This window comes from Plectropomus leopardus, chromosome 16 (assembly GCF_008729295.1).
Source record: "Plectropomus leopardus isolate mb chromosome 16, YSFRI_Pleo_2.0, whole genome shotgun sequence".
Lineage (NCBI taxonomy): Eukaryota > Metazoa > Chordata > Actinopteri > Perciformes > Serranidae > Plectropomus > Plectropomus leopardus.
The window spans coordinates 13,696,443-13,723,926 of NC_056478.1; the positions used below are offsets into that span (position 1 = coordinate 13,696,443).

Consider the following 27,484-nt stretch of genomic DNA (forward strand, 5'->3'; position numbering starts at 1 on the left):
AATCCTCCCATGCTGTCCTTGACCACAATTATCCAGAAGACAGACACCCAAGATTAGTGCCACCAATTTAGTAACCCACCAAATGGGTTATTACGTCAAGTAATGGCCAGAAAAATGTTTTCAGAGAACATTATGAAGTTGCAGTGAGGTTGACCTTCGACCTTTTGGATGTAAAATGCCATAATTTCATTTTATTCTATTAGACATTTATGTGAAAAATTGTCATAATTAGCATATGAATTATGAGTTATTTATTGTTAGGTCACAGTGACCTTTAACCAAAACCTATTCAGTTCATCGTTGAGTCCAAGAGGACAATTGTGCTGAATATGAGGAAAATCCCTTAAGGTGTACTTACGATATCATGTTCATGAAAACGAGACAGACGCAAAGTCAAAGTGACCTTTTACCACCAACATCTTATCAGTTTATCGTTGAATCCTAGTGGACATTTCTGCTAAATTTGAGGAAAGTCCTTCAAGGTATTCTTAATAAGGGGTTCACGAGAGTGAGACGGAAGGACTCCTGTTTGTCGGTATAAATATAAAGATTAGTAAATTAGATAATTATCATATAAATATAATCTAATGTGATATAATGCAAAATAAATCTGCAAAATTATACAAGGGACAACTTAGTAAAAGAAACATGGTTTTCTAATTGCTTCACTTCACATGTAGCAGCTTAGTGTATTATTGACTCAGCCACTTTGGTGAGCTGCACCGGCCGCTTGCTGGCATTTTGTGTTCCTTTCGCATCATTTCTCTGAAGACTGTTTCAGCACGATATGGATCAGTGAGTGTGAAAGCGTCCCTAAAATGATTCGCACAGGGGGTGGAAGTGACTTTATTTAGAGATGGAGGAAGAAAAGGACATCTGTGAGATGTGAGCACTTTATTAAAGTTTGGCGTTGTAATATAGCCCTCTTGGCTCCTGCCAATGGCTCAAGTTTGCTGTGAAAATGTTTCATTCTATTTGTAAAACCTTTATCAGCCATTATTTCCTTGCCTCGCTTCATCTCAGCACAGACACCAACTGAAGGGGGTAGTGTAATGACCATAGTTAGCCATGTTTGGGCAAGTCTTAGAAATTCTCATATTGTCCAAAGGTGGCATTAGGAACCTATTTCTGGATGTTAACGGAGTGGATGCTGGCTGGTACTTGCATCCAGCCCTCAGAACGGCTGTTAGGGGTTTGAGGGATGCCACAATAATGTCTGAAGTGAGCACACTAAAGTCATTGTAATTATTACCTCATTCCTGTCTTCACAGGCCTGGGGGTGTCGGACAGAGAGAAGAGACCGATCACATTATATTATTAGCTGGCCTGTCATGGCCTAGGAGGAGTTGGATGATTCAGAAACATAATAGACTCAATTAAAAAAGTGTGTGTGTTTTCATGTGTGCCACTGTGTGTGTGTATGCGTGTATAAATTCAATTTCTTCATAATTTCCCCATCACGGGAGCAAAGATTCCAGTTACTTATTCATGACATTTAATAGAAGCAATCTATCTAACTCTTAAGTGGGTAAAAATGGCTGTTGAGGATTCTTACAGACATGAATAAAACCAATATCCATCCAAGCTTTTTATAGTCACTACCATATTAAACCCATCTTGTCATGCTTACTTAGAGGTCTTGATGGGTTTTTTTTAATTTTATTTTGTGTTGCTGTTTTCTTAAATACTTCAAAGTAAGTAACAAAGTTTCCAAACAGTTTGTTTGAGTGTACACTTTTCATAGTGGCCTTTTTTTCACAATTACTTACAGCCTGTTTCAGTGGGCCTTTTTTATAACAGGCAGTGGCATTTTCAACTGAATTGACAGGAAAACAACCACTGCAGCTATTTTGTTGTCAAAATGGCTTTTATTGTGAATGATCACAAAAAACTAATGAAATAAAGTTTTCTCATTTTAGAAGACAAAAACGTCACAAGAACTAAATGTACATGGTGCAAATGGCAGTGTTTTATTGAACTGATATTAAAGAGTTTGTGCAGAATGACTTGCAAAAAACATGATTTGTGGGTGATATTTTTGTCTTAATTTCCAGGTTCACTTCTGGGTGAAAAAAAGAACATGCGAGTCGAAACGCAAGTGTCTTGCAAGCACGTAACAACACTTTTGCATTAAAGATGGCAAGGAACAGAGCAGCAGATGAAGACATTTTTTCACTGATCACTGATCACTGATCAGGGGGGTACATCTATGGTCTGCAGTCACCCACGGCAAAGAGACAATGATATGTTGGGCTTGCCCCGTTAAAACAGAAAGCTACTATGTGGATACCTGTGCTGTGGCTAGGGTCTCTCATATGAAAAAAATATCTCTGATTGAATGTGGGAAATCTCTCCAAGTACAGTGAGCAATTCATGCTTTCTAGAAAAGCTCAAGACATTGTAACACTGTTTGCTGCCAAAGAAGAGGACAAAAATCTCCTGTTTATACACAATGGCCTCTCTCTGTTGGTGTTTGAAAGCTTAAACATCATCAACAAAAGGTCAGGCTAAATTAGCTTAAAACCAGAGGTTTCCTTACTGCTGTTCAGAGCAAGCAGCAACTTCTGAGACCGAAAAATAAAGCCAATGTAGAAGTGCCAAAAACTACAGTTTATCAAACAGCTGCTTGAGACTGGCTCCAAAACAATATGAATCCCTATAGACCCCCTTGTTATGATACCCAAATTTACTGCAGAATATGTTTACAGCTTGGTACAAAAAATGGTTTTGGTCTCTACAGCTAGTTTCAACATGCATGACAGCTGTACGGGAAGTATATATTTTTTATAACTCATCCATTTAAGGCCCAAAGTTGTGCATATTCAAGGTCAGGGGACTTAAGTGACAGGTTGTCTGCAAATAGTGTCCTCGGCTTCCAGTCGGATCCACACCTTGCTCCTCCACAGCGGCAGCTTCTCACACAAATATGGTCACTTCTGGCTTCAAAAAACTAAGATGGTAATACAAAACTCAAGACTTCAAAACAGAAATCTATAAACCAGTGGGTGATGTCAAGCAACATAGATTTTCTTTTAGTCCATTATTCAAAGCCACATTTCTTCAAGTCAACACTCAAAAATTAATCATTCATAGAAAATACCACAGAATACTAGAACTATAGGCTATGACTCACTACACAACTCACAATAGTTGGTCACATAATTGAACACTAAATAATGTGTCTTTGTGCAATTATTCTTGTGAAAACCAAAGAATCTCAAAATACTTGTGTCTGCATATTTCATTCAAATATTAGGTGGCTTTAATAAAGCAATGCTGCCATTTTCTTTTGTCTGCGATTAGCAATAAACAGAAGTTGGCAACTAAATAAATGTTTGTTTGGTGTAGTCAGTCTTTAAATCATTTATTCAACAAAGCTATCCAGGCGCCACAAACATAATAGGGTCAGTGAAATAATGGCATTTTGTACCTTCATTTATTCCCATGTTTGGACATAGTGAACATCACTTTTAGGCCAGGACTATTGTTTTGAAAGATAATGTGATTAAGGCTGATATTCTCCTGGCCTCCTGTCATTGGTGCTACATGCCAACTAAGAGTATAATACCTAATAAGTAAATGAAGGATCGTTGCAGTGATGCCTGCAAAGAAGAATGTAATTTGGATTGATTTTTTTTCTTATGAAATAATAGCATGGCATCAACAAAGCCTGAAACTGCTACCTTGCAGATAAATTGTTCATTAAGGGGAAGAGCTGGGAGAATCCAGGAAAAGATACATACAGAACAGGCAATAAGTGGCAATGATATATTTTGGCCTTCTTCCACAGAAGTAAATTGGATTGTTAAGGCAAGCCAGTGCCATGGGCTCTCGCTCCAATCTACAAAGCGGCCACTGCATCCGCATTTGTATTGAGGCTCTAAAAAATGGGGGGTTTATTATATTGTGGCTATCCAGACAATAGTTTGGAAGGATGATCAACTAAATATCTTGATCTTTTTTTTCAGAATTCCTTCTCAGACAGAAAAGAGAAAAGATATCTTCTCTCCAAATAAATGTGCCAGTACTGTTGCTTCTCATCCTATACTTTGTTTTATCATCATATTCATTCAATAGGAAATGTGACACAGAGGGGGCAATGTCAAGTGTCTCTGTCTTACTCCCACTTGGCTAGTGTGCTTTGGCTTGAGTAATAAACAGGCCCACGAAAAAACCTGTGCTTGCAGAGTTCCAAAGACACCTTTGCAGATTTTCCGCAGAATTAAAAAAGAAATGTAATCTTAAATCTTGTCTAACACATTTCAGGTAAAAAAAACATTCCATCTGGTAATAAAATGCTACAAGAGACTGAAATCAGTATGTTACTAAAGCCATCACATATTTTTTTTATGCTGAATATTTAACCCTCATCTGTAGTTCCATGTGCATTCAAGCATGAGAAAGATATAATCTGGTTTCGGGGATAAACATCTGTAAAATACCAGCCCAACAGTCTCAAGAGATCTCTGTTGCAATGCAATGTTACCAGGCAAGGACCCATTGTAGTACGTTCTATTCATGGTCTGTAACCAAGGGAGCTCCAAGGTACTTGACTGAAGATGTAGATAAAGAATGTCACCTCACAATGATTGCTGCAGCGCACGCGCACACACACACACACACACACACACACACACACACACACACCACATTCAAAGAGAGAATTGAAACAATGTCCACATCAGCCAACCATGACAAGCCTGACAGGTAATCTTGGGAGAGCAAAGAAAAGGGCATTCAATATGTCTCTGCCTTGGGTCTTTGTGTGTGTAAATATGAAGATGAGAAATGGATGTGGTCATGCTGGTGTGTGGAAGACCCAAAGGCCTCGCTCAGTGTAAAGATCCTCAAACCTCACATCAACCTGCAATGAAAATCCAAGGCAGAGGAGAGATGGACTAGCACATAAAAATGTTTTTAAAGAAACTTATGATGCAAGTGCTGGATTATGAAAAGCTCGGTGGTCACAATCATAGTAATAATGCTGTTAACTGCAGTGATGTACTGCTGTAAGTCCATGAATGAGGCATGTTTCTGGGGTAAGTTCATATGTCTGTACTAACAGCATGACAGCTGAGTGTCTGTTATCTAAACTGCTAAAGTCAGTTACACAGGTCAAGTGAAGACAATGTCATCTGTTCAAGTTAAACAGGCCCAATAGTAAATGAAAAGTGATATATTTTCTTTTAAATAAGTGCTGTGCTGTGGATCTAATTTAAGCCAATTTTATAAGGCATTCATGTGGATTTTGAATAGTAACTAAATACATGTAAATGTTTGGGAAAAGTAACTGATAAATATTTCAAGAAACCTTAAAGTGTTTGATATTTGAGAACGGAATTTCCATAGGGCGGTGCTCGCCTCAGAATTATGTCAGTCGAATGAAATTTGGCTGTTCAGTACGGATATTCAACAATTTGTTTTGTTTTCCCTACAAAGTTCTGAATGGGCTCTGCAATACATTCTGCGTGAGAGCGGCATTTAAGGTATACTAAACAAGCTAACTATGCTAACAATGGGAAATAAATGTGCAACAACATGTTTTGCTGACATTAGATATCAAACAAAAGGCATAAACTGTATTTTATTAAGTTTCTGTGAACTGTAAATTCACCATTTATAAGCAGTTGTCACCTGTCTTTCGTCCTTTGTACCTTTGTCAGCACGCTTGAAAGTCAAGAGCACTCACTCCGCAGGAAAATCTGGGGACCAAAATGTCCCCAGAAATACACTGCACAGACAAAAAAACTCAAATTTAAACAATCTCACTCGACTGAGGGGCCGCAAATGTCTGGTAGCACAAAATTTCCATTTGCCAAGCCTTTTCATATAACCTAAACATTGAAAATGAAATGCAATGAGGGGTACTTTATTACATACATTGTTATATCTCCAACCTTAATGACAGAGTGGGAGACAGTTGATCAATTTTCTCACTTAGATCAAAAACAAACATTACTAATTATTTTCTTGTACAAACAGAGGATGCTGATGTATTCACTTGAGGCCCATCTTTCAAATGATTAGACAGTCACTCAAAATGTGATATTATTGTGAAGAATATACTTCAGTGTGCAGTATATCTACTCCCACACAAACAAGAGCCTTAATTTACATAATGGGAAAAAACAGTGCAACAGAGTAAAAACATCACTTTTTTGTGCCCCTCAGCACTCCATGGCTACACAACCAGACACGCATATGCACATATGAGCTTATAATTTCACATGCATCCCACTTACTATATATTTGTGGTATATACCCATGTCCACACCCACACTCACAAAGAAAGCAAAACCCTACAACTAATTAGCTTACCGACATCCTTCTGCTGGAGAGAAAGGAGGTGTGTGCGCGTGTGTGTGTGTGTGTGTGTGGCAGGGGGTGGGGGGTGCATAACATCAATTAATGTTTTTTGCCACTGAAGTGGGCAGCAAGTAGGTCTGAGCCTATCGCATTAGCATGAAACAACAATCAACAAAAACAGGAAAATAAAGCAACGGGCTCCCAGCCCTCCACCATATATAACAAAATGAGCTTAGTCCCATGCTAAAACAGAAACAGTACACTAACACTGGGGTGTGCAGGTTGTTACACACAAATTGTATACGAGCAGTCCACACAATGTTCCATGCAAACACAAAAGCAAAGATGGCACCTGAAGACTACTTCACTTGAGAACAAATAAGAGACAAAATACAACAGTTGATAATGTAGCTTTGGCTGGCAAAAGAGAAACTTACCAACTGAATATAAATTTCTAAGCTTAAATAATGTGTGTACTGTTAGAATGGGTTTTTCTGTGTTACTTCCTGTACTTCTGTTCTGTTTTTTCTGTATGTGAACATGCATGTGCAACAAAATTGAATTGAATTGAACCACATGAATTGTATCTGTGTGTGTACAAACAGTACATTCTTCAGTTTATATCTGAGACTTTTCTCACTCAGTATGTTTACATGATGTTACAAAAAATACTGTGTTAGACTGACTACAAGTGGACTTTAAAATACATGTAAACATGTTAGTCCAACTGAAATCATACTAAACCGGATTTCTTGAAGTCAGATTAACACACCTAGATAATGCAGTCTTGTCTAGTGCAGTTGAAATGCATAGATTCATAAAAGACAGCCAGGAAACACAGAAGAAGAAGAAGGAGGAGGAGGAGGAGGAGGAGGAGGAGGAGGAGGAGGAGGAGGAGAGGAAGAAGATGAAGGAGAAGGAGAAGGAGAAGGAGAAGGAGAAGAAGAAGAAGAAGAAGGGAAGACAACAAAACAAGAGGAAAGTACCAGATAAACCATAGAGTACCTACAAGATGTACAGAGCTGTAGAGTTATACACGTCACTGTTTGACATGCAGCCCATTTGCCGCTTGCTATCTTGTGTTGTATGTGATGTAATAGACATACTTTCATCATTAAATCAGTTCTCCCCCAGTACTTGTATACTGGGAAAAGTACAGCGGTCCCATTAAATGGCCAAATCAAGCTATAACCATTGCTCGATTTAACTGTATATTTCAACATACAAAGTTCTTTATTTCCCTGAAAGTAATTTGTCGCATTCTGGACAGAGTAGAATAAATGCCTCAAATCATTATCTTTGCACAGTTGATCATTCAACAAAAGCTTTCCCTTCCATCCCAGAATATCATGTGTCACCATGACAACCTGCTCTGACAAATCCTGTCATTGGCTGGATTAGCACAGCTCAGTGTTAGCTGCTGGTCTGACTGAATTCAGCTGGGCTCTCTGATATATTATTGTCTTTGGTAAGAAGAGGTTTGTACAGTCCCAGACAAAGATAATCCTGTACATGGGGTGGGATTAGTCTAAATCAATAATGACCCCACACAGTGAGCATGTTAGGACAACTGGTATCTACCTTACAAAGCTGTTTGGGTGCATTTATCCAGGTACTGTTTCCAAATCAGTGGTGAAGAGCTTTCAGAATGCTGAGATAAATCTGTCGATTATTGTGGAAGAAATGAGGTGGTTACCCAGCAGAAGAGCTCACAATCTGTATCACACATTAAAGCAGTAGACCCAATGTGTCAGTTCACTTGTCTTATGTTTCAAGTGAATTCAAAAGATTCAAATTTATGAGCTAAATTAAAAAGCTATAATTAGGTTTTGAATATGCCAGTTAAAGATTCCAGCTAATGCAAGCAGTCCTGCTTTTTGTCTGAGATCCAGCAAAAAAAAAAAAAAAATCCTCTCATTTACTCAACATTAAAGCCCCGCTGGCAAGTCAGCATTCTCACAGGTCCAGCCAACTAATCAATGAACCACTCAATCAGGACAGTTACACATGCATGGGAGGAGTAGCAGTCCATATGAAGAGGCTTTACAACATGTGATGTTGCAGCATATATTTTATGCTATATATATATTTACATTACATATAAAATAAGCACAAATCCAACCTTTATCTTTCAAAATGGAGCCATAAGAATTGGAAACAAAACCTCTTACAGAGAACCAACAAACCCAGTCTTTATCAAATAAAAGCACATAAAATACAAAGATATGGTTGATTTCAAAACAGTTTAAATCATGTACAGAGCTAAAAATCTTCTACTTCCTAATAATATCCAAAAGGTGTTTCAAATGAAGGAAAATTCACATGATTTGAGAGGAATGTTTAAAAGATCACTTAGTGAGGACTAATACCAAAGTATTACCTACAAAGTATTCACTTCCTCCTACTCCTTTTCGGGCATGAAATACTTATGTTGGTTTACTGAATGTTGTTTTTTTCTTACTTATGTTTTATTTTTGTTGTCCTATTTTATTTGCCATGATTGAAATACAGATCTAACGAACAATGCTACTCAATGTGTCCATTGTGTTTGTTTTATCTGAAGACAAAGAACATGACTAGGTTAAAACAGTGGTGTACAGTGGTTCCCAACTTTTTTTCTTCAGGGATTTTTTTAAGTAAAGTATTAAGTAAACTGAAGACATAATTAAGGGACATTTCGTATTAAATTAAGAGAGGTTGAAAATAAGGCAATGTACCTTCGGCCCCAGGCCCCCAAATCAATACATCTACATCTGGTAATAATAATGAGAGCTTAGCGCAAGCAGCTGGATGAGACACGGAGCAATGCTGACTAAACCCTAAACTAAAACAAAATAGTCTGTAGAAGTCTAAAGATGACACTTTCCACCACTGAATATTTGGCTGTTTGTTCATTCAGACAGTTTGGTGCTGTGAGGAGAAGCTCCATTCAGTTTGTCTGTCTGTCTCACCATGCTGCTGTCGAACCATCATCTGTTTGACCCCCAATATTGATAATGATAATGATAATGATAATGATAATCTGCGGTTGCCAAATACTCAGCTGTATTCTACAGTCAAAGTTGTTAACTGCATTAAATGATTGTTCAACACTTCTGCTGTTGCAGTGTTTTGGCATGAGATTTGCTTTGGTGTCATAAGAGTGTGAGACTGACGATGAAAGCGTGTGTCACACGCCAGGCACGAGAGAGTCACTTCAGTCTCAGTGTCTGATTTTCTTCTTCTCTTTATAAAGGCAGCACCACCTGTTCATACAATGTGACACACATCAGCTAATTACTTAGCTGTTCCTCAAACAAACTGATGAGGTGATCCTCTCTCTCTCTTCTGTCCAAAACTGAAATAACAACCACGGATGGCTTGTTAGCTGTCTAGCTTGCAATTTTTACACCATGCTACTACGTTACACAGGTTACAGAGAATGAGGAATAGCTTTACAGTAATACAGACTGTCATCTCTGTCAGCGTCTGTCAGCGTGTCCACCGTGTCCGCGCCTTTTTAATTTGAAAGAACAACAGCCAAAAGGGAAATAGCTACACATCACATCCCCTGTCACACTGACCAATGGTGCCAACTCTATCACTCACTCATTCACTCACTCACGGAAAACCCTGTGACCATGTTTCATAATCTACCCCTGTGTAGCACTGTGATCGCAAGCTGCGGTCCAGCCAAAAATTCATAAGCTAAGCCTTACAGTAGTAGGTTGTTTTTAAATGTGTGATTATGTGGTGCACATTCACATACTTTCTGTAGGTTTTAGTCAGAGCACTCTTTGGTAGATTTGGTTTTATGTGCATAGCCACTGAAATGGAGTATCACTTTAGGAAAAAACATTTTCAGAACACAGATTCAATCCACTATGAACTATCGTTGGAAATTTCATTTTCCGCCACACTGGCAAGATTTGGACCACTTAATAACTTCTGTAGTTGTTCATTTTCAACCTGAATCAACATGTACTTAAATAAATACACTGAGATTGTCTTTGTTCATGCATGGAAGAGCACACTGAAGGCCTGCAGAAAAGAAGAGCGTGTGAGAGAAAGAGAAGCAGAATGAGAGAATGAGGTGCAGAAAATGAGGGGAAGTGAAGGAATCAGTGTAAGGAGATGAGAGAAATGTGGGAGAGGGATTAACACACTTTCAACTGAAGATATGCAAGTTTTGAAGGGGGCTGGGGAGAGCAAGAAGAGGAACAGTAAGAGTAAAGGAGAGAGATTCATTAATGCAGGTGACGGATATGGACCATTAGGTGATTGCAGCAATGTTTCCAAATGAGACTCTCAGGGCCGACAAATTCACCTGCAATCATTTACCCTACAGTTAGTTTGAACGCAGGCACAAAGGCCGCTTGGTAATCAGCATGCAGAAAAAATTAGACTCTTTCTCTGCTGAATACACACAGAAAGACATGCACAAACATAGATTACATAGTGCAGGCACTTTCTATTTTTCTCTCCCTCTCAGTGTCTTACCAAGCTCACTATTCAAGCTGTCTCAAGGTCATAAACAATTTTTGTTTCCTTCCTGCTGTGCTATTGGTGTTTCTTACACGCACTGTGATAATTAACAATTAACCTTTAATTGACAATGCTTGTCAGAGCTCACACTTAACATGTCCATTAGTTTCATGTCAGCGCACAGCTGATATTAGCAGCCTGCACACACATAATATCTCACATAATCCAAAGTACACAAAGTCTGACCTTCTAGCTATTGAACAGATGATTAACCTTTATGCTCATTTAGCCTCTGGTCCACTTCATTACTTGATGAAATTTTAATTACAAAGCTGAAATCATGTTCCAAGAACCCTCCCTAGAAATCCATATCTAAGCTCTCCCTTGAAGACTATCAGCTAATGTGCAAATTGAATCCAACCACACGTTTTGTCTTAGTTTGCTACTAGGGACAAGAAAACTTTTGCTGGAGTTACAGGAATATGTCGGTTCAAACTTTTGTGTGAAAAATCTCCCGGCACCCAAAAACATGTCAAGAAAACCTCTTGGCCATCAGTATGTCATTTTGTGAAATTCCCAATGCTAAAAGTTATGCATTATGTCTGTTCAGTGGCAGCAGGAGCCCATATTAAATGGTTCTTCAAGCCTTTTTCAGCTTCAGGATCCAGAGCTTGACAAGGAATTCTCCAAAGCAGATGTTGTTTTCAATAGTTAATGGAAAGACTGAACACATATCTCCCAGAGAAAAACTCACAAACCCCAAAGCTATAGACTTGTAATACACCCAAACAATATACAGGCATACAACTACACACAGCTAAACAAAGCTCTGCGTCGCATCAAAGCACACAAGGTATAAGATTATGCAACCGCATTCAGGTTTGTATTATTTCAAGAAAAAATGCAAACAGGCACCCACATAGCCAGGCATAGTGTTAAGGTATTCACAGAGGGGCACTCTGCTGATCATCGGCAGCAAACGTTTTTCGTTATATTTAGCTGTTTGCTCTACTTTTGCACCTTGGCTTGTCCCTCGTCAGCAGAAAACAAAGTGTGCAGAGGAGACAAGGCTGGCAGCCCTGGTTCAGCTGATGCCAGTGCACAGTGGTTCCATTGTTCACCTGCGGATTTGGGAACAACAACAAGGTGTTGTGTCGTGTCATCCCAGGCCTATTCCTGGGAAAGGATAACCCGCTTTTGCAACTGCAATCTGTATCGCACACAGAGGCCTGAGCTCATTTCCAGCTCATTAAGACTACAGCAATGGAAAGGGGCTGCGAGGACACACAGAGAGGGCCTTAAGCCGGATTGGTTTCAGCTTTATTTCACCATATTTTAAGAGGGGGGTAAAGGGAAAAGTGGGGCAACACTTTCCTTGGCAAATCTTGTCAACCATAAATAATGGAATAAAGATATGTGGAGGGAGTGAGGGCGTGAAACTAGGAAACTGAGATTCCAGCCATGAGATGTTCATTTTGAAGGCTGCAGCTTCTCCCTTGCTTTTCCTCATTAGGATGAACAACAAAAAATAAAGAGTAGAGTAAACGTCTTACAATGCTGATTTGCTAAGGTAATAGACTGACACAGTGTTAATCCAAAATAAATCAATTTATCTCAAAGCTATTTTGAACGAGAACGTGCAGCCTGATTATAAGTCTTATATCCAGTACTGTATAAGAATTTGAACAAACTAAAAGGGTCATTTGTTGTGTGTCAGAGTACACTGTCATCCCTGACAGACAAAAAAATGTCTGATAGCGGAACTCTGGCCTAGACGCTGGCCTAATGCAAGGGAACTACATCATAGTGAATTTCTAAGATATGATGTAGGTCCTTGACCTCATCAAGAAGTGACAATGGGAAACAGAGAGACACAAGAGACATCTAGATCAGAACTATGACAAGTGGACCAGTGTGTGCATTTAAAGCCATTTTCAGTGGAATTTGAGAAATTAAATACTACAGTGAAATATTTAAAAATGTCACGACTTAAATATAATATTACATTAGTGTGGTTCCATAAGTACAGGCTGCTAAACTAGTGATTGAACAGATTAAATCAATTTGGGCTTGTTGCAACAGGAGACAAGTCATATTGTTGTGAAACTTAAATTAGTTGAACATAAAGCAAAAATCATAATTTTTTAAAGCAAGCATGAGAAAATTTAAAGATGAGTCTGACAAAGCTGAGTAAATGAAGAGGACAATGTCAAAAAACAAAAGCAAAGCAGCATGTTTAAAACACTGTACCTACAAAACTCAGGTTACGGGGAGCAGCCATAACATTTCCCAGTGTATTGTTAAATGTGGGAAGTAATTTAAAGATGTAAATACATAGAGTAAGCTGTCCTCAACAGAGGTTTTGTTTGATGGATTGCCAGGTAAAGTCCTCTGTGACCAAGAACTGTTGAGAGGCACATTACTGACATGGCGGAAAATGTACATTTCCAGCAAACTGTTGCACTGTCAAATGCACAGCTGTTCAGTGTGATTGTGGATGAGCGTGTGGACATCACTGACATCCCACATCTCGCAGCTGGCTGACAACAGATGTGTGTGCAGCTGAAACAACATAAGGATCAGACATGGCGTGACTGAGTGTGAAACGCAAGGACAAGGTTGCACTAAGTTATTACTAACCTACATAACAAAATGTTTTTATGCATAAATGAGTAACAGAGGGGATAGTGTGCAAATAATAGGCTTACAACTCTATAATCATTAAAAAAAATAAAATAGCACGACTTACCATTAGCGCATAAACTGAAAAAATAAATAAACAGAAAATAACATAAATAACACAAAATACATGCATATTAATCATATTCCAGCAATGGAGGGGTGCCCAGGAAGCGTATATGTATGGGAAACACTGATATGTGTAAATTAACTGTGTTAGATTTCCCTCCATCTTGCCAGTACCCAGATATCCCTGCTTATTTGACAACAATTTTTACTGGCTCTGGGGCTGCTGCTCAAACTGCAGGTTGCACGTCCACATTTTTGTAAGTCTGGAGAAAGACACCCCTCTCTTTTTCTCTCTCAAATTGAGATCAAGCGTTATGTGGTTGGCTGTGGGTATCTGTGTTTTGAGTTGTGTTTTGATGGGATGGATGTGTTGTGATACAGGTAAACGTTGTTTGGTGGGAAGAAAAAAAAATGTCAGTACATTTTCTGTTTTATTTCATATCGTCAATGAAAGAAAACATTTGAAAGAAAGAAATTGCAATCAAGCTTCAAAATTAAGCAATGCTGATCAAATGTAAACCACTGTGTTTCTTACTTCTCACCTCAAATGTTTTTAGAAACGTATTTTAGCATACTGATCAACTGTATTACGAGGTCGTTTGTTATCAGCAAGCCGTCATTTTGTTTTGTGTTTCATAATGGACACGCACGCATTACGTTACCCACCAGTGGGAGCATTTATTGTTCTACGGCATAATGCAATGTTGTAATTGTAGGTTTTTTATCTCATGAGCAAAAGCGAATGCCACAGCCCTTTTCCTCTGTTTTTTTTTTTTTTGGTCTTGTAGCCCCATTTTCAAAAGTATTTGCGTCTCTCTACTGCATACACAGCTCAGTTTTATGGAAAGACCATCTTTCCAGAGCTGAAATATTTTAACTATGAGCAATACAGAAAGCATGGCAACATCTGCAGAGTAGGTGGGAGATGAACAGGATAAAAAGAAGAGAAGAGAGAACATAAAGAAATAGAGAATAGCAAAAGTTTTGCACCTCAGGTTGCATATGGAGACAGGATCACTTCAAACCAACTGCCACTGGAAATGCCAATTAGTGCAGATGAAAAACAACAAGGGCCACTGATGGATAGCTTCTGTACTCACTCACAGATAATTGAAAGCATTACTCCTTCAGTGATTATGAAAAACTCACGCAGACGACTGTCTCAGTCTCAGAGGAATATGAACCTCAAGTGATTCCGTATTCAGTTATTCACAATAGAACTGATTACGATGGGCTGAATCAGAAGTGGCTGCCACCAGCTGACAGCTTGATTCTCTGCTTACCTTTCCTGTCTCTCTGGCTTTGGCTACTTTACAATTTCTGCTTATACCTTAGAATCATTGCTACTTCCCTCCCTGTTTTTTCTTTTTGCGCTCTTCTTTGTTTGTGCACTGTTTTTCCTCTTCAATTCACTTCCTATTCTTTCTTTGCTGGAGCTGTCAAGTGAAAAAGTTGTATTTCAAAAGCCTTGTTTTTAGACAGACCACCATGCATTTCAAGTTTAAGTCAGAGGAGCTCAATTGAGAAGCATTGGCTCTTTCAGATAAAGTTAAAACAAGAAAAGAAAAATAGCTGTTTGGAGGCTTTAAAAAACACACATAACAATACATAAGCACACCCAACCACCCACCTACACGCACACCCACCCACACACACACGCGCGCACGCACACGCACGCACACACACACACACACACAGCTTTACAAGCTCTTCAGTGATGAGTCAAATGAGCATGTCAAACCACTCTCATATAAAACTCCTATCTACATTATTCACTGACATCTTCTCCTTGTTTCACGGGTGGTAGCATTGTTACCTGTTCCTTTGACACATGACATCTCCCCTTCCTCCCATCAACCTGCCTGCTGAATTTGACAGGCTCTTTAACGGCCTCTGTGAGTTATGTTTTGATCATTAGCACCCCATTTGTCAAAAAGAATATGATATGCATAACTCGGGGAAAAAGCTGAATCTCATGCAGTGTCTTCTCTGTGGAGCAAGTTTCCTGTTCTTGTTGGGGAACCAGATACTCAGATTTAGTTTACTCAGTGTGTGTTGGTTAGTATCTCACATTATCTGTCAGACGCACTGCAAACGTATATGCAAAGACTCCCATACCTCTTTCTAGGAGTTTGCACTGTCACTTTTACTAGGATTTTTGCTGATTCATGATCACACCGACTATCAAGTAGGGTTGGAAACCAAAACCGGTGCATTTATGTGCAGTACCTACTGAACAAAATCATGACTCTGATTTTGCTGCCTCATTTCTGTGTCAGACTGTAAACGCACGAGTATGATGACGAGAGAATGAGAGAGAGCATGTGCCTGCTAGTGTGCATTGGTGATAGTGACAGAGAGGCTGCAGCAACCGGCACAGACTGTATAAAGTTAAAAACAACAGAGTAGTGTTAACAGTTTGAGATATTTTTCAGTACATAAATGCTACAAGTCGTCATGACCCAAGCAAAGTTCCCATGTCATTCTTGCCACCTGCTGATTACAGTCAGGAGGTTAGCCCCGAAGTTAGCAAGCCGCGTTAGCCTCACATTAGAAACTGACCAGGCTCCCTTAAGGTGGACTGTTAAGGTGAACCAGCTTTCCTCACAATAATCACTCCTGAACAGATAGTAGAGAAATGTCTGGCTGCCGAGTCTCATCTGAGTTAGGTGGACAAAAACTGATCACAACTCAAATGTATTTTGCTGTTATTATCACTGTAACTATTGGTATATAATTATTGTTGTTGATTGTGCGAATGTGTTACGTGAATTTGCAAACAGTATTTTATATTATTTCACATTAATATATCTAAGCATACTTTTAATAGCAACTATATTTAATGTCAAGTTCAAATTGGCCTTTATAATAAAAAATAAAAAAAGCCATGATTTCACATCGTTGACCATTATTTTGTGCTTTGTTTTGGTAAAAGTATCAGTTCAGGCATCATTTTTGCACCGGTACCATATAAAAAGTATCGTTTTGGCATTGGTATAGGAAAAAACATAACGATACCCAACGCTGATGACAATCAGTCTTCTGTGGAAATCCACTGGTAACATCGAGATTCTGTGTTTCACATTCAGAACTAGAGTATAGGAACAGCCCAAGCTCCTTTTCCTCCAGTGTACTTTCCTTATGTTGGTACCTTCACAAATCTGACAGAAAGCTCCGCCTGCTGTCTGCTCTCTACTCTTCCTAACTGCTGTCAAGTCACGTTCTGGGAAAGGAACTTTTAACTAGGCAGGAATAAAACGATGAACGTGAGGTTAATCTGAATGAGAAACTGCACATCTCGTAAAATAAACAGACAATGCTTTCTTTTTCTGACGAAAGCTACACTATACGGTCTGTGAGGAAAGTTAATGGTATGGAAAAGCTTCAATTCTGATAATTAAATATCAACTATCTACTTTAGATTAAATAACAGTGAGCTGCTGTTGTATTGTGGAATTCATTATCAGTCTGAGCCGATCCAGAGCTGTCATTAGTCGTTTTTTGTCACACTTTGAGAAGTTGAGCATCTGCACTTGTTTAATCCAAATGAGAACACACAGGTGTCTCCAGAGGCCATTTTCGACTTTTGACTTGTCTTAGTAGGAAAAGCACCTGTGTTACTAATAACATTAATGTTGGCTCCATTATGTTCAAGTGTCCCACTGTGACACATTACCTTGAAACCAAAGCAGCTGAAGGGAATTAAGTCATCATTAATTTATTACTTCCCCCTAAGCTTATCCTATTGTAATTGGTCTCTCACAAAAAAGGCTCAGGTGGAAGTGTACTGCAATCACAAGTGGACCCCAACAGCCCATCATCTCAGGTAACAGCAATCAAACACAATGATGACGACTGAAAATACAGATGCTTGCCCCAGTCTACCCTCTATCTCTTGACTCTTGCTACCATCCCTTATCTATTTCCCCCCAACTTTTCTGAAAATCCCTTGTGATAAAACTTTATGCTAGGGCTGAACAATTCAAGCATTCAAATCAACATAACAATGTAATAGAACTTAACTTTAATATGGGGTCATCCAGCTTTTCGGGCCCTCTCGGCGGCGTAATGTTTAAAAAGCAACAAGAGACACATTTAGCGACTTATTTAGATCATCTGGGAACAAGGAGGAAATACACTGTCATTTATTAACCTGCTCGCTGCCCTCAGTAACCGCAGAACACCGTGTCAGCGTCCGTCAGACGAGCGTCTCCCCTCTCTCGCTTCCTGCACCAGATGTGTGTGTGTGTGTGTGTGTGTGTGTGTGTGTGTGTGTGACGGTGACAAGCAGACAAGAGGAGATGGTGCTCGCAGTGTGAATTCAGGTGTAGTGAGTTTCCAGCTCAGTTATATTGAAAGAATAAACTGATGTCTGATGTTTGATTCCTTCCAACTCCCAACAAGCAGCACAACATGTAAATATGCAGAGATCACAACAAAGCCATTAGGCCTACTTAGGGACTGTTCTGTAGCTGTGGTGCTTCCTGACATTTTGGAGAATGTTCCACTCTATAGTTCCACTATAACTCAAACGCAATACTCCTCCACCCTCCTCCATCCCCAGTGAGAGTGTGTTTAGCACAACAGGGAACATTTATGCGGAAAAGAAGAGCTCCCTGGCAGGTGTAAATGCTGAGAAACCATGCTGCCTGTTTTACAACCTGCCCCTAAATGCGTGGCAGTATTAAAATAGTCAGCAATTGACTGATACTGAACAGTACTGATGTATATTTAGCTATTTATTTTATTGTATTTATTTTTATTTAAATGTTCAGCAAAGACAATACAGTGCTGATGTGTATTTTACTTTTTATATTCTTTATTTGAATGGTCAGCAAAGACTGATGCTGAACACATACAGTAATGATGTTCATATGATTTTTATTTATTCTTTATTTTTGTGTGTAATTTGCAATAAGTAAATTGTTAAATAAAAGTTGTTTAAGAAAGCAGCCTTCTGAATACTTTTGCATAGTCATATCAGTGCAAAATCAGTGCACAATCCACATAGAAATAATCTATTTTCAAAAATTCACTATATCGGTGGCCATATCGGTAATCTGTGAATTTTTCTACCATAAACTTGGTATCAGTATTGGTCTCAAAAATCCCATATTGGTTGGGCTCTACTATCAAGTAATAATGACCATGGCCAGGTTTAAGTGCAGTCTCTGTATTACATTGTTCATTTAAGTGAGCGTGTCGTCGCAAAAGAGGTATGATGGATGTGCTGAGAGCAGACAAGTGTTTGTGTGCACTTAAGTTTGTGTGATTTGGTGCATTGGTCTAAAAAAATACACATTACGTTATTTTCCCATATCTTTCAGCCCTAATGTATGCATTATGTATGTAGCCTGCTCATGAAAATACTTTACAACATGTTTGTATTACAGAGAACCATTATGAAGAGACAGACAAGATAACGTTTTATATACACATCCTCAGGCTAATTTGGATCGTGTATCTGAACCTGTCTAGCATAGGGGTGTAATCATCATTGGATTTGCCACTGGCAGGAGTACTTCGTTTTATAAACATTAATAAATGTGTAAATCCAAGATTTCAGTCACTCTTGTTGGGGCATTTGATGAAAGTGACAATGAGCAAAACACCCGCAAGCACATTTAGAATGCCAAAAGTTCAGCCCATTGAAACATCAGAACATCATCTGCACACCAAACAACTGTCACTATGCAAAAGTGATTAAAAGTCATAGCACCTGCAGTCCCAGAGACTTTTTTTGTGATGTCCACGCTGATTTCAAAATTTGGACACATAACTCCAGGTCATTTTTCTGTCAATGACTCATCTAAAATTCAACCAACTCTGCTAAAACTTTGTGGATCCTTCAATCAGTAGATTACTCTCATCAATATGCCGATGTTGGCAACCTGGCTATGAGCATCATGGCCAAGAGCAATCTTTTAATAATTCAGAGTGTCTCTCATTCACAATCTGCAGGATTATGGCAAAACTGTTGTGGTGCATCAACCACAACCTGTCAGCCATAGAGGTGTGATGAGCATTAGATTTGCCTCTGGCAGATGGTTTGTTATGAAAGTAAAGGGTGTGAGGGGAAACACCTGGGACAACTTTTTGACAGACAGGGGGATATGCAAATCAAACTGCAATCATTCAGCACAAAATAGAGGTGGGTATTGGGGTTATTATTTCTTTTTCCTATAGACAGCACAACAAAGGTCTATTTTATATTTTCCAGAAGTCTTTCAGCCAATACAAAATGTCCATCAAATTTCATTAGTGCCTTTGTTCTGTGTTTTCAAGTGGCCTGATTGGTTCATACTGGCATCGTGGCAGGCAGCAGGGCTCTAAACATCGTGACCAGGAATGTCAATGACCTGCCTGCAGCTAATGGTCCATGCTGAAATGAAACTCGGAAGATACTGACTGATTCCCTGCACCCCTCCCACTGCTCTAATTTCAGACACACCGATTACAGTTTGTCTCCTTTCATTTGTCCTTGGTCCTGACAAGGCATCATGAACGAGCCTGTTACAAAAGGGTGTGGGATATTTCGTCTTAGAGAGCTTGGTACAGTAATCGTGGCTTTAGAGAGAGAAGCAGGAGAAATAGCTGTACTGCAATAATACAAGCGCATATGTACAGTCTCTGTATATTTATAATTGCCAGATAAGTGTAAAGCACCATTGATCACAAGCACACAGGCTGACACACATAGCTGTCTACCATGACATCACACCCCCTTTTTATAGCATCAAATAAAGAATTAAAACCAAACTTATCAGAAAATGGAACACTTAAACATACATCAGCATGATTAGAACTTTCTAACATGACAGAAACTATCTTCAAAAATGTATCCATCGGGTGCTCTGGTTGCCTTTAAATATGATTTCAAGGGAGGAGGGTGACTGATAACATACCTATGACATAAGAGGAAGTAATGAAAGATGTGATGGGCTGCAACAACTAAATCATCTACTGCCAAAACTACATTTCTAGAGCTAGAATGTTAATTAGGAGCACTACTGTAATATACTGTATATACTGTTGGGTTATCTATAGCCATAGGCACCATCTACCCCCCAAAAAAGTTAAAGATGCCCCCCCAATCATCACTGAAAGTGAAACTTAGCTGTTAATTTTCTTGGGTCTAAAACTTTGCTTTTTGCTTACAAATATCTGCAAACAACTCCTCTCATTCATTGATGTGATCTGATCAGGTTTGAACGGATGGACTGATTAATTATCCAGCCCATGATTGACAAGTGCAGCTTAGGAGGAAAAATAGGATTCATGGAAACCTGCTGCGCTGCATTCAGCATGGTCAGCTATCACCACACATACACTGTGATTCTGTAGGAAACGCTGATATATTTAAAGAAAAAAATTATTTCACAATCAAAAGTTAAAGGAGGGCTGAGTAACAGTAAAGGGTCATAACTTGGAAAGTTGTGGATGCATTGAGCCATACTGAGGCTGACTCTTAATGAAGTACATAAAAGTGATATAGGAAAGCATGCTTGATATATCAGGTTATGCTCTCTATTTCTTTTTTAAAGCCCACAGAAGAAAATGCTGATATGGGACAAATGCCCAGAATATTCCCTAAAGCATCCAAAATGAAAACCCTAGGTCGATGCCCTGCCAGGAGAATGTCCAGTGCAGTTACCCACTTAAAATTAATTGTCAAAGAGAGAGCTAAAATGGTGCTAATGCTAATTCATGCTGTGCACTCAGCATATTCTCGAGATCTGTAGTGTACTGAGGACAATAAACTCTACCAGATAAGTACTGCAAGGGTATTGTTAAAGCTGAGAGGTTCATTAGAACGCATGTACGAGTTTAACTCAAGTTTGTGTGGGCTGAAACTTTTACAAAAAGGAGCACTGCGTAAGCATTACAGAAATTCAACTGCTGAGCAGTGTGCGTGAGCAGCACTCAGCTGTGGCACATCTAGAGAAACAATGTCTCCCCAATTTTTTTCCACATGACGCGTGCGGTTTGCAGCAAAACTAGACAATAAAAAAATTATCTTTTGATCATTATATTGACTCTATACTGCCTGCATTTTACTACATGTTTCAATCTCTTTATATGTCACAGACATGAGGAAATACAGATTTATCTGTTTTACTACATACATACAACATTTTCTGTTTCTCTTTTAAAAATAAAAGTGATCTGACAACATTTCTGTCCACACAATCCCTTCAGTTGTTGACACAGGCTTTGCACTGTAATGCATTTGCAGGACCGTGGTGCTGACAATGCAGTAGCATGCACGGCTTCATAAATGAGTGAAGTATGTACTTTTAATTGTCAAAATACAGCAGTAATAACAGTAGGCTGCAGCAGCAGCTGCTGCGTCAAATGCTGCTAATGTGAACACACACTGTTCATGCATGCTGTCTAGTCCATACACAACCTCTGGGGCACATGATGCGCACTGTATGCAAAACATCCTCATTACAGCCTCTCCAGTATGAAGTTAGAAGAAAGATGACGGTCTGTATTTTTGAGGGTATTTAAAATCATACTGTTTGGATTTCTAAATACCCTGGTATACAATAATCCTGTTACAACACCAATGCCTAGTTGCTTGCGTGGTGCATGCATCCATTCCCCTCTTTCCCTGATTCCATCTCTCAAGTCCAGCCTGTATACCATATCCAAGACCTGCAGTGTCCTGCCTCCCCCCTCCTCAACATCTGTTCCCCGTCCTTGCCTTGTGCCAGGGGCAGCTACCCGCCAAGAGACACCCATACCAGCAGCTCTGTCGCTGCCTGCCAAGCATTTGATCAAAGGGGACAGCTGTCGAACGGATGTGCATGCCAGCCAGCGTTGATGCATGAATGAGAAACGGGCAGAGGAAGTTAAAAAATAAACATCCAGTACCATCAGCACCACCATACCATCCAGAAATATGGGTTGGATAGCTGTTTGGTGGACAGCTGAGGCCATACGGCCAAAGCCTGGAGGAATCGCCGTAGTCTGTTTTTACCCACAGCAAAGAGAATTTGCAGATCACAGATGGTGATGCTCAAATGAGTAAAAAGGACAAGAGAACAAGACAATTAAATAGATTAGATATTGTCTATTATCCGGTGAGAGGCTTATATACACAGGATGAGAGAGAGCCTGTCACGCAGTTGTACTCGGCATTTGTGTTGCACGGTATACCTATACTAGAAAAGTATCGCGGTACCCAGCTGTTTAAAATGATACAATACTACCTTTTATTAGTACCAATACTTTATGAATGGCAGCTTTTCATAAAGAGCCACGTTTCTCTGCTTGCGACAGTGAGGTTGTGTTTGAGAGCGTGCTGTTTAATGCTCTGCTTTCACTCCCTGCAGGCGGAGGGCGTGTGTGGATGTGTGCTGTTCTGAGCTCTGCTGTCACTCCCACCAGGCACTGTGGGCACGCCAAACATTTGCTTGCTTTCCTGGTGACACGCAGAGCAAGAGCCATGGCTGCTCACGCTTCAGATGCTTGTCAACGGCTTATTGACAAAGCAGACGCAAGGAGCCAAAATAGTATTATTTGCTTACCCTGCCCACAGTCAGGTTAACCCCACGCACACCACAAAGCCCATGTCTAAAAGATCAAAGCATCCAAAGCATCTCACTGACAGACATGCCGACAAGATTAGGGAATTCAAAGAGCGACAGGTTAGCTAGCGAATGTGATAATACATAATTACATGCCACCATACATACAGGGAAGAGACCTCCGTTAATAAGGAGGTGTAGATTGTAGTTTGTGTTCAGTCATCTTCAGTGCACCATGTGCGCAGGCTAATAATCCTGGGTTTGAGTTTTTAGAGTCTGATCACAAAGGGGACAGACTTACAGTTACTGTCATTTGTGTGTATTGTTTTTATAGTCAAACTGAATTACTAAACTGTTGAAACTAACATCAGCATCATTTATATATCTCTCCAACCCCATGAGGCACAAAAACACATGGCAGCAAAATCTGCAACCACACAGCTGAGGCAGCTGAATACCTTCCAGCTGTGTTTGAAAACAACAAAAAGTGTGACAAAGACTCAAAAAATGCAAAAAGAGTGAACAGAGCAGCAGCTGAGTTAATCTGTCTTGATCAGGAGCCCATAGTTCATTCATTACATCCCCTCAGTAATTACATAACAGCACCCTCTTGTGTGCAGTTTAAACATAGCACTGTTGACTTTGCAAGACAAGAAAAAACTGATGGCTAAATGCAAGATTTCCGTTAAAAGTTAATTTCTACAAAAATAATGTTGATAAATTCATAATAAAACAGCTCAAATGTAGTGTAAGTACCTATCCTCTGCGGACCCCTTCATTTCTGTCCTATCAGGACTCTCATCTTATATATTATTTCATTACTTTTCCTTTTGCCATGGTATCATTTCAGTATCAGTATCGAGATTTTTTGGGCAGGTATTGTGTTGAAGTCATAATTTCGATATCAGCATGCAGAGCACAGTACTGACTTGGTTAGGCTAAAGGTTTGATTGACAATGGGGTCACATACTAAGAACAAGGCACTGGTGGCAACTGTGAAACTGGGGAAACCCTTAATAATTCAGGGTTGGAAAATAGACAGAGAACAAATGGACAGAAGATTTTCATTGCCTATGTTGTTTTGTTGAGCTCAAGGTATGTTCCTTCTAAGAAGTTACTTGTTCAGTTACTTACTTATGCATGCACGTGGAGTTGGTCTTGTGACAAACACCTTTCAGCAAAATCTGTTGTTTGAAGTTTGGAGTTGAGAGAACCAAGAGCCACTGCTGTCTTGCCACCAGGCTGAGTTCACTCTAAATAAAATGAAATCAAATTATTAGCAGAGCAGTGTCAAACACTGGGCTTACATGCATATGTTTTCTCAGAAAAGCCTCTAGCTGACTGAGCAAATGGTCTGTGCACTACTAAGTTTAATAAAATAAAAATATGCAAATGCAATTTCACCTAACAAAAAAAAAGGTTTTCAAAAACAATTACAGTTAAAATAATGACATATATAACATCAAAACGTCTGAGAAGTAATATTTTCACCATGCACCTGTGGCTTCTATTGTACTTTATGATAAAAATACATATATAGAAATAATGTGTAAAAACAGAAACCTCTTGTCAAACCAGAGGCTCTATAAAGCTGTAATTAGCCACAGCTGTGTCAGTGTGTCTGCATGCTCATTATGACTATGTGTACACTCATATTCTAAGAATTATTCATGCCTTCAGAAAATGTCGCTATAACCAATTCAACGGTGGCTAGGATCTTCCAGTATGGACCAAAGTGGTATACCAACCAACTTACACGGGGTGCTTTCCGAATCGCATATTTTTCTTTCTATTAGTAGGCACTGCAGCCGCCCTCACAAAGTATGCACTGTTGGATGCAATATACACATAGTCAGGACATACTGCTTCTTTATAACACTGTGCCCTGAACTTAGACCCTCGCTCTCACATATCTGTTACCATGGAGATAAAATAAAAAGCTGTTCTCCAAGTTCACCAAAGACAACGATCAACCTGGAAGGCTCTGCTGTTGTTACTTTGCAATGTTTAACTTTTAAGTTATAACTGCATGCATTAGGGATTCTAACATTTTATATGTATTCAATTAGTCCACATATGCATTTCTCACTTTTTTGTTTGGGAATCTTACTGATTATTTTGTTCACTTAAACGATTTATATTTCTATTAGTACCAATCTGCTGGTGATAAGTCACTTGAGTGCGCTGTCATTCATCATTGTGGCTCCGGTCAGCTGTCAATACGCTGCCAAGATGTGACATATATGCCGCTGTGGAGAGGATTGTGGGTAAGAATAGCCAGAAAAGCAACAGTGGTGCATTAATTCATTGTACACCCTGTTGTGTAATGCAGGAGCACTGCCTTATACTGCAGAGTTTATTTAAATAAATTCAAAGGGCGCTTGATTTTGTTGGAAAACTTTGGTCTATGTTGCAAGTGTGGAACAAAAAGAAAAAAAATCCATGTACAATAAGTAAAGATTTAACACAATTTGGTTTACACTGACAACGCTGCTGATTGGGTTCAACTCTGACAGACCAATCCAACAGAAGAAAACATACCACAAAGCATGTTGCACACCTTTTCACACTGCTTTGAGGAAACACATCATTCAACCTTAAAACCGTAGCAAAACGGTACACACTGTTTTGAGAATGAATGTGCCCCTGGCTTGCATGCTGCAAAATCCACCTGGATGTATTAGAACTTCATGATTTTTTCTGCATTGGGACATACATATATATATACATATATATACATTTAATTTCCCCCCGCACTATGGCAGTATGGGTATTGGAACGCACAGATAGATCCTCAGATATGCTCAGATATTTTGGCCTGTGATTGTAGGAAAAGCACAGGTGTGACTAATGACACAAACAATGGCTTTGGTCTATTCAAGAGTCACAGTGACAGTGACAGTGAGTATTGCATGCGCGATACCAGGACCCTGAAAGCAGCCCAAAAGCAACTAAATGGAATTCAGCCAAAATTAATTTCATTACTTACACCTGTGCTTTTCCTACAGTGACATGTAAAAATGTCTTCGGTGAAAAAGGCCGGTTTTCACCCCAAAAAATGACAATAAAACCGCAGTAACAGTTATACAAAGTTGTGGGAACTCATATATCTAAAACAGACGTACCTGTAGGTTAAGTAAACAGCAGCTCTTTATGACTCGGAGCTTCTGGGCTTCACATCTTTGAAGGAAAAAAGCACGAGGATGCCAACGTTAGCGTTATCTGTTAGCTTACCTTCAGCTACCGTTAGCCATAAAATGTGATAACAAAATGCTGTACTGAACAAACAAACTTTAAATTCAACAACAGTGAACCACACTCGGAACCGCTGAAAAACTTTTAACTTCCAAACACCTTTACCGTCTCCTTTCTTCAGAAAACAACCAGCTGACCGAGGAGGTTGGCGTTGAGTCGACTTCAGCTGTTACATTTCAGAGTAACGTTCGCTAATTTAACGTTAACGTTACACGAGAATGTCCGTTACTCACGTATTAATAAAGTTACGGGAAGAACCTCTGGGTTTAAGGATATTTTCTTCACTGACACATAAGGCAAACAAACTAAGTCAGGTAAGTAACAAAAGCCGCATTTAGTCCAATTTGTAGGCGATACTTTTGACGCACCATGAATCAATAAAGATGACGCACGTTCTTCGGCTGCCGGCTGGTTGGCGGTGGCGCAGCACTGCACCCAGCGGCCGGGAGCTGTACTGCAACTACATCACTGGGACTTTTCACTGTCTGTATCACTCTGTATCACTCCGCCGAGGCGTCAAACCTTCACACTGCTGACAGCAAACATTTACTGACACAAAATAGTTCTCATGTAAGCTCCACGGGAAGAACAATTTTTCTAGCTATGTTTTTGAGATTTTAAAAGCTGACTGTGCAGATTATGCCCCACTCTCGGGACAAAAACGTAGGGGTTCTCTGCAGGGGGTTCTTAGGGACTGCGTTTTATTTATGAGAGGGGCAGAGTGGTGCAAAAAGTGGGAGGCATGTCAAATCATTTTTTAAGCACAGTGTGACTTATTATTTTTTATTTGGGCTTAGGAAAGGGGTATGCAACTTTAAATAGCTGTATACTGTGTTTATTTTACAGCCGATTTTTGGGGGGGGGGTTAAATCGAAAGAACACAATTTATCAGTCAGAAACTTTATAACAGAAATTGTCATCGGATTTTAAAATTTATGACGGTCCTTGAATACATGAGATAAACACTTCTGGAAAAAAAACTTTAAAATTTTTTCACTTTTTTCTATGTCTTATTTAAAATGTTGCCCCTTACCCAAACAGGACTTTTTAAACAATTTTTAACAAAATAATATGACTGTAAACTCCACAGTGACAGAGTGGATTTTGTGATGAGATTTTTTTTGTTGTTTCCATGGTCAAGAATGAAGTTTCAAACTAAACTTTTTAGCCATCCC

The 27,484-nt window shown here is 39.3% G+C and overlaps 1 protein-coding gene across 1 annotated transcript in view; it reads right to left on the minus strand.

Moving 5' to 3' along the window:
• Nucleotides 1–26,662, minus strand: part of LOC121955228 (protein-glutamine gamma-glutamyltransferase E-like) — a 145,228-nt gene extending 118,566 nt beyond the window's left edge. The window contains exons 1-3 of the mRNA XM_042503080.1: nt 26,409–26,662; nt 26,180–26,234; nt 24,189–24,307 (exon numbers count right to left, since the gene is read on the minus strand). Of these exons, the coding sequence (XP_042359014.1) occupies nt 24,189–24,196 (8 nt within the window). The 5' untranslated portion in view covers nt 24,197–24,307; nt 26,180–26,234; nt 26,409–26,662. The remainder of the gene's footprint in view (nt 1–24,188; nt 24,308–26,179; nt 26,235–26,408) is intronic.
• Between the last annotated feature and the right edge of the window lie 822 nt (nt 26,663–27,484).